The sequence below is a fragment of the Ascidia mentula genome, chromosome 3 (genome assembly GCF_947561715.1).
Source record: "Ascidia mentula chromosome 3, kaAscMent1.1, whole genome shotgun sequence".
Lineage (NCBI taxonomy): Eukaryota > Metazoa > Chordata > Ascidiacea > Phlebobranchia > Ascidiidae > Ascidia > Ascidia mentula.
In genome coordinates this window covers 18,798,414-18,806,564 of record NC_138568.1, presented here as the reverse complement: position 1 = coordinate 18,806,564, position 8,151 = coordinate 18,798,414, and the positions used below count along the sequence as shown (strand labels likewise).

The 8,151-nt window shown below is 36.0% G+C and overlaps 1 protein-coding gene across 2 annotated transcripts; it reads right to left on the bottom strand.

Annotated features, from left to right (window-relative positions):
* Window positions 1–946: 946 nt before the first annotated feature.
* Window positions 947–7,462, bottom strand: LOC145893884 (S-adenosylmethionine decarboxylase proenzyme-like). Of its 2 annotated transcripts, XM_082982256.1 has the most exons (9): window positions 7,067–7,462; window positions 6,384–6,470; window positions 6,156–6,282; window positions 5,993–6,095; window positions 5,456–5,512; window positions 4,530–4,738; window positions 4,164–4,256; window positions 2,496–2,651; window positions 947–1,800 (listed from the first exon to the last, which is right to left on the bottom strand). In XM_082982256.1, the coding sequence occupies exons 1-9, from the start codon at window positions 7,171–7,173 to the stop codon at window positions 1,648–1,650; spliced, it is 1,092 nt and encodes a 363-aa protein (XP_082838382.1). In that variant the 5' UTR covers window positions 7,174–7,462; the 3' UTR covers window positions 947–1,647. The 2 variants fall into 2 exon arrangements, with proteins under 2 accessions (XP_082838382.1, XP_082838383.1); XM_082982257.1 differs by lacking the exon at window positions 5,456–5,512.
* Window positions 7,463–8,151: the final 689 nt, after the last annotated feature.

Sequence of the window (8,151 nt, the reverse complement as noted above, 5' to 3'; positions counted from 1 at the left end):
GAACGCGTAAGCGCTGCCTGTGATATTGCAGCTGGTCTAATGCACAGCAAATGCTCTGCGGAAAATGCGCACAAGGAAGCTTTAACCTGGAAACCATCAACGTTTATCTAGCCTGCCACATGGCTATGACGTAACGAAACTATCGTTTTCTAAAGGAGTATACAATTGCGTTGAGTGCATTTTAGCATTAAAGCTGCTGTATATGATATATTTTAACGTTTAATACATTTTTCTATCATTGTAAATTTAATACATTCGAGTTTCCATGAAGAAAATTGCATCTGAAATAACATATAGCCCGGGAATGCTACATGGGTGCCAGTAGGTTACCAGTTGAATCCAACAGGCGAAGACCAGTGGCAGCCATGCGGCTTGGCAACACTTCATAATTCAAAAATTAGGTTTGTGTATTGCAATTTTTAGCAGTTTCTGTGGCAACATGACTTTTGTGACGCATAGCAACTGAATATTATTCATTTCCTTTCAAGCAATACCGGATGGATCTTTCATGGTTCAGAGGCGATTTTGCGAGCTAAACCGATTTTGTGTGCCATACTATACCAAGCTAATGTGACAAACAAAGAAATTTGTAAGATTGCCCTTCTGTCCGCCACTGTAGCGTTGTTTTTAGTGTTAAGATATGTGCTATTGTGCCCTCGGAGATCTGCCTATGCTTGCAGCCAAAATAAAGACGCGAAATGCCATTTTCAGAATCACGGTGTAGAACAACTTGTTTTGTTTCTATTTATAGACAAAAGTTCACAATAATTCAATTGTTTTCACAATCCAATTAATCCCAGACTTGATTTTGTACTCTTCTTTTGTTCGAATTTGCCAACGACCGGATATCCACCAGTCAGTGGGATCACAGCGCCGTCTGGCGGACAAAAAATTTTACCTTCACGCTTTGCCCAGATAAACAAGACGTCCTCCAACAAGCCCTGAATGTTTGGCAAAACTTTTATTTACACGCCCGGCAAAAAGACAACTTGTACGCTAACATGGAAAAAACAAAGAAACGAACAGAACAGCTGTACAAATACATAGGACACCACATCACCAGGAAACAATGACCGGTGCCCCTTGAGTTGGTTTCGTCGTTTTGCACGGGTTCGTGAGAACCACATGTGCCACTTACATAACACTTTGTACACGTTTACATGCATATTAGCACATATATTTACAAATCTAATACCAAAGTCATCTTCTTAATGTGACAATGGGATGAACACAACCCAGATGTCATGTGTTTTCAAAGTATGAACGCCAACAGGAAGGAATCATGAAGGTAAACACAATGTTACACTAAAAGTACAACTCAAAACACTTGTTATATCTGAATTTTAGGCATACACATTGTTGTCTTGTTGCAAATTGTGTAAAATGTTTCAACATTAAGAATGTGCAAAAAATCCTTCTAATATTCACATAAGTGACAGATCAAGAATTTCTTTAAATCTAAACCACCTTGTGCAACACTTTAAAATCGCACGGAACTTACAAGAACATTTTTACACTTGTGTTGTAAAAAACTGCAGAACAAAAGACACATGCCACACTAAAAAGGTAAACTGCACACCTTGCAATAGAAGACAAACCACCAAAATACTTTGTACAAAACTTTCACATTTATCCCTATTTACACAATTATAAATCGTGAACAAGACGTTGTTTCCTTGCGTAGCTGGTATAGAAAAGACAGTAATCTTGGAGGTGGGCAGTTTGGATATCGAAATGCTGGAATCCTTCAACTCTCGGACCACCTGGTTTGTCCCATTCCGACCGGTCAAGATTAGATTCCTGGTTAAGGGTCAAAAATTATTACAATCATACATTTTCACTTGGGCTTTGCTGCCGTTTTATAGGTTCACATTAAAAAATTTTGGTATTCGTATTTTTTACTGAGTAGAATAAGTTATACCATAGTTATTTGAAAAGTTGCACTGAACTGTGGTAACAAACTTGTATTATACACCAAGTTAAAAAAAAAACTTAAATTGTGTGCATATCATATCATTTCTTGCTTTGTGCAACATATAATTTAGATAAATATTTTTTGTTTCATCACAAATACAACAAAATTTTAAATACTTTAAATAACATTAAACTTGGAATGTTGGTTATTGATGGGTTTAAAGTCTTATTTTTAAACAGACATAAACAGTGACAGCTTTAGGTAACAAACCTTATCAAGTTACAAGTAGTGTTGAATTTTGTGTACATAGTTTTTGTTTAGGACAAAGTAACTGATTTGATGCAACACAAACTTCACATCTGTGCAATTTTGCTTTCGCTGGATGACCAATACAATTGATGGCAACCATTAGTAATATGTTATTCACTGTGACGTGTAGCAAACTAGTATGACATCATGAGGATTTTAATAGTTTTTTGTTTAAAACTGTCAAAGACCAATGCAAAAAAATTGTGCACATATTTTCCCTTCTTCGTTTGGTTTAAATACAAAATATATAAATTTTTTTCTGTATCCACACCTTATTGACAAACAGGGTCATCGTAAATCTGCCTGGTTTAAACAGGTTGACCACATGCTGTATGATCGAGTTGTAACTTTCCACCTTCAGGTTGGTCTCGAAACTAACGTAGGAAAATTCCTCTTCTGGTGTTATGTGTATCGTCCAATACTGTCCCTGGAACCAAGTTAACAGTTTGGTTATTAATCAAGTAAATAGACACTTGCACAATTGCACTTTTGCATGCTGATTTTGTGATAATGGCAACATATTGTTTAAACATTATATTATCACTGGTGCACTTGAAATGACAGTATTAAAATAATTAAGACTTTTTTGCTGTTAAGGATCTGTATTTAAAAATATTGGTATTTTATAGTTTGTGGACCTCTTCATGGCATAAAATATACAATGCCTAAGGAAATAATGAAATCATGACACACATTAAATTCCGTGCCTAATGCACAGCAATAAAGCAATAACAAATGTTCTCAGATATTAAACATGCAGTGTTAACAGGAAGTCAGTCGACCACTGACATAGTTTCCCACACGATTAAGAACTATAAACAATGTGACACTTTCGAAGCTCACCAGATTGTGCAACTAGCGAAAATTTGCAGTAACAAGTGTATGCAAAGTGAAGCAATTGCAATACCACTAGTTGTGATCGAGATTTACAAAATACCGTCGTAAACATAAAATATATTCGAGCAAAAGTTTTTCGCACCTAAAATTTCAAGGGAAAAAAGTTTCGTCCCATGAGTTAAAGAGCAATGCCACATTTCCTTCTTGGTTCTTGAAAACAATGGCATTTTTTAGTCAAGTTTTAGTCACACCCGTGGGAACACACAACGATGCATGCACCCGTCACGTTGTTGCAGATAACACGCGTCATTTTTTATAATCTGTATGCTGTGCATTCTTTTGTAAATGAGAGGACAAGAATTTGCCCAATTTTCTTTTCCGAAGGTGGGTTCAATAATTAATGATGAATTTGAACTTTGATTATTGCTTAGTTGAGGAACTAATGATTATATTTGGGTTGTACCACCTGATGCAGACAATAAACGGACCTGACAGGCCAACTAACAAGCCCCCGACCCCTAGTATTTATTTTAATGGTTTAAATTGTGATTTTAGTGGTCTACAATTACAGCCTACACAAAGAAACTGGTATAAGTGAGTTGCTTATTAACATAGAAAAGCAAAAAACATTAAAGCACGATGTTAAAACAGAGCTGCCAGGTTGTAATGTAATATCAAATTAAGACATCAATTGGGAAACATTTAAACTAGAAATTTTTGTAAACATATTGCTTTTAATCATTTCAATTTGATGTTTTACTCAGTTACTCCTGCTTTCGCTGGCACCACCCATGTCACAAATATTTTCAAAAATGACAAATTAATGGTTTAGAGGAAACCACACTAATTGAAATGACGAATTCCTCCTTTGTAAAATCAACCAACTGTTTTTGACACACGACGTTTAATAAAATTAATTTTACTTACTCATAACCTGATGTAAATTATATATATATAGATTTTCACAATAATGCTTTGGCAGGAAACACACTATGATACAACTGTACATATTCATATTATTAACTGTAACAGGGTTAAGCAGCTTTAATTTCTATTATGAATTACAAACAGTACTAAAAAACTGAATAAGTACCAAACAAACCTCAGGCAACAAAGCATTCATGGAATAGCCACAAGGATCAAACATCTTTGCATTAATTTTTGAGTTTGGTATGATGTCTTTAATTCCAGTCACCTGAAATAAAAGAAATTAACATGTTGTAAGGAAATCTTTTGTGGAAAATTTTCTTTACCAAGAAAAAAGTACCTTGTCCTGTATTTAACAAGGATTGACAAAAAGCTTTTATGATCAAAAAATACTACTTTGATATTTGCCCGCAAAAATTGTAATGAAACATTTTTCTCAAAGTCTTTGCACATAATTTAAGCAGAACAGAAAGTTACCAAATCAATCCAATGTGGTGGTTAACTTAACAGCAAAATAACAACAAAATAAAACCAAACACACCTCAGTGACAAAATTTCCATCCTGTTCTTGGCCATTTTTATCGAGCAAAAAGAATTTGGACATGACGTCCCGGTCCAGATCAGTCATCAATATTTCCAGGGTCTGGTCTGGTTCATTGACCCCAATCAGTCCCAGGTTGCCGATGTGGTTCAGAGTGTAGAGAAACCAACAGTCACCATCAAGGCGACCCAAACAGTAAGAAGCACTCCCTGTGATGTAACAATTGCAATCACTTTTAGTATTAGTTTCATTGCATCTGATTAAACAAGTTATAAAATTAATTACAATTTTTGAAATAAAAAAATATAAAATAAAATATATATAATTTTTTTAAATCAACTAACCAACCTGCTACTGAGTAAACTCTACTATCACTAGTAATGTCAATCATAGGCGCCGACTTTAAAAATTTTTCGGGTATGCCAAATTATATTATGTCATTTTATGACGTCATAAAATGCAAAATATCTTTCTTGGCGCTAGAAAGGGTGGGGCGTGAGACTATGTTAAGGCTTGTTGTTTACAAACTTCACGCTACGCAAAGTACTTTTCCAAATGAACGCATGTTTATGTGCGGTAAGACCGCATTGAATATTAAACAAAGGGCCTTTTTCAAACGACAAAGAGAAACTCCACAACAGCAGCATGACGAACGTTGGTCAGATTTTCGGGTATGCGGCATACCCGAGATTTTCGTCCGGGTATGCGAGGCATACCCGGCATCCCGTGTTCGGCGCCTATGATGTCAATGTTACCAACATTATTTAAAAAGTATAAAACAATTATGCAGTAACAAGCGTAAATTATAACATCAGCGAAAATATCATGCATGCTCATCAATCAATGGTAAGTATGTGAGAAGTTAAATCAGCACCTCACACAGAAATGACATGGTTAGGAAACTGTTTAATGGGAAGCATGTGTACCTGGAAAATATGTATGGCAGGCACGAGCAAGCTGGTTTCCTTTTACTACTTGTATGTCTAAAGGCAAAACACAAAGAAAATCAAAACGTATCAAAATGGGCTTCCATGCCAAATTCATTAATTGTTCAATTTGCACGGAAATGCATTTTCGCAAACTATGCACAAAGCATGTGTACTGTTGAAAAAAAAAACTTGGGAACAAAATTATTTAGTTGTTTGCAAGCTGTGTGAACAGCACAGGTTGAGATGGCAACCAAACCAAAAACATCATTGAATGCACAATAAAACAGCACTCAAAAATAAGTAAGCATTAAGAAATTAATTGCATTATAAAAGTGCTCAGACATTTTTTTTGGGTCTATTTATACATTGTTTAATAATGGTTGATCAACACCATGGTAAAAGCAAACATGACACATTCCGCAAAAAAACTAGTATATATGTACCATGCTACGATAAACTATCCTAGGTATGAACTTAGCATTATATACAGTGATCATAAATTTAAGAGAGATAATGTCATAAAATTAAATTTACCGGACAGAACTTTGTTTAGATAAACAATTTCATCTTGAAAGGTTTTGTATGGATGAGGTTGATGCTCAGGCTTCATAAAGTTCTTTCTTGAGTAGAAGCAATCCTGCAATTGAGCAATTTACACAGTGAGATCTGTTTGAACACCACTAAAAATGTTTCTTACAGCAATTTTGTCCAATCCACACTCTTGTTTGAGGACTTTGACAATCAATGGCAGAGCCTGAAGACAAAGAGTGGTGCCACATGTCTTCAAAATCACTCGCCTCTTGGACACAAACATACTTGATTCACTAAAAAACACACGTATATGTCAGAAACTAATGACCACAGATGCAATTTGTATATATCTATAATATATTGCGCACATTTGGGTAAACAACCTTCTCTTTACCTTAACAAGTAAGCAGTCTGGCTGTCATCATATATTTCATCAAGTATTTTACAGCGGACCACGTCTAAAACAGTTTCCCACGTTTTCCTTAAAACACATTCAAACATCAATAATTATTCATACAGTCCATGTCAATATTGTAAAATGCTACAAACATTTATGTGCAAAAAAAAGCTATAATAATCTTTGAGATCTGCAGGCAGGGTGTACCCACTCCATGGTGGTTCATCTGTTGTTGGGTAACGATAGACATTTACTGAACAGTACCACAAAGTGTAGGCCTATGGGTCTGCTAGTGTAAAAGCTAGCAGAGTGCCACAGTCTCATGGCTACAAAGATTGTTTATGTGCTTTAGTTCTGGGGTCTGCAAACGGTAGGTTAAAAAAAATGTAATAAAGTGACTCAGTTTTCAACCCACACAGGTTGCCAAAAATCAGTCAAAAGTTGGTTAGTATGACACTAGCTGTTTTTAGAAATTTTTTGGGAACGCGAACGTCAAAATATAAAACATTAAATGCCAAGCATGAAAGATGTTTTGTCATTATTTAGCAGAAACTGCTATATACTGCAGACTGGAGAGACATCACAATTTTTTGTGGGTTGCACAAACAATATTATTGGACCCCTGGTTTAGATCTTGGCTCTATTTCTCTTTTTCTAGTTATCACTGTAGAATGAATTACCTAGGAACTGTTCTTGCATCTCCAGACCCGACTGCTTCGTCAGATCTTTCAAACCAGATTTCAAGGAGTTTTTCAACCCCTTCAAAGAAGTTTTCATTCATATCCATGGTGAGTGAAGACCCAAGTTTTCAATCTCACTCTTTTCAAAATGTTTTTCTCTTTTGTTTGCGTCACTTTTGTTGAAATATCGGTCTCGAAAAAGAGATTTGCAAATGGAATGCAGAAGAAAAGTAAAAATGTTCGGAATTCCAGTTAAAATGCCCGCTATCAGCTGACGTCAAAACCCATTTCCATACGTAAATCTTTGTGTGTTGAAGTACTCCACATGCAAGAAGAGTGCCCAAAATCGCAAAACTTTTCCACAATTACCGGCACCACGCTACGCAAACACGACCTTCACACAAATGAACCGAACAGTGGAGAACCGGTTCATAAAAAAAGCATTTGTAAAATAGAAAACATATTTTTTTAGGCGTGGTTGAATGAGTGTTGCTTAATTTCGTCACAATTGCAGTGCTAAGACTACCAGTGAGAATGATTGATGTATGTAAACTATATATTTTAAATTAAAACAAATCTACGCCTCTCTTTCATGCACTGTAGCACCACACGCATGGTTCCTAACTAAATTCTTCACACATTAGGATAACAGACGGACCGAAGGCTGCAGACGGAGTAAGGCTTTCCTGCAGAACTTCTGGCATCCTCGTCGACCACACCCCCTTTTTTCTCCCGACTTGTCAAATGCGTGTTCAAATTTAGTAGGCCCATAGCTGGCCTGAGTTAAAGAACACGCAAAGCAGTTTCTTGGCAGACGTACAAACTGTTCAACGTATATTTGTTCAACTGGGTTCCGTACAACTGACTTACGCACAACACTGACCTTTGTCAAAGCCTTTTGTGGCGTAACCAATGTGGCTTCTATTCCGCACAGCAGTTGTGATATACTTTTATAAACACTATCTTACAAAAACATAGGCAACTTCGCACGTGACTCGAAAATGTGCAAAAAGTAAGAACAGTTGAGAGTTACAGTGTGAAATTCGCACTACCTGACGTGTCAACTTCCACACTTTTTTTCCCGC

Bases quoted from the DNA above. Each gene is read 5' to 3' on its own strand.
- LOC145893884 (XM_082982256.1), bottom strand. From the start codon at position 7,173: ATGGATATGAATGAAAACTTCTTTGAAGGGGTTGAAAAACTCCTTGAA. The intron at 6,471-7,066 runs GTAATTCATTCT...ATGTGTTTTAAG, and splicing joins GATGCAAGAACAGTTCCTAG to GAAAACGTGGGAAACTGTTT. The intron at 2,652-4,163 runs GTTTGTTTGGTA...ACTTGGTTCCAG, and splicing joins TGAATGCTTTGTTGCCTGAG to GGACAGTATTGGACGATACA.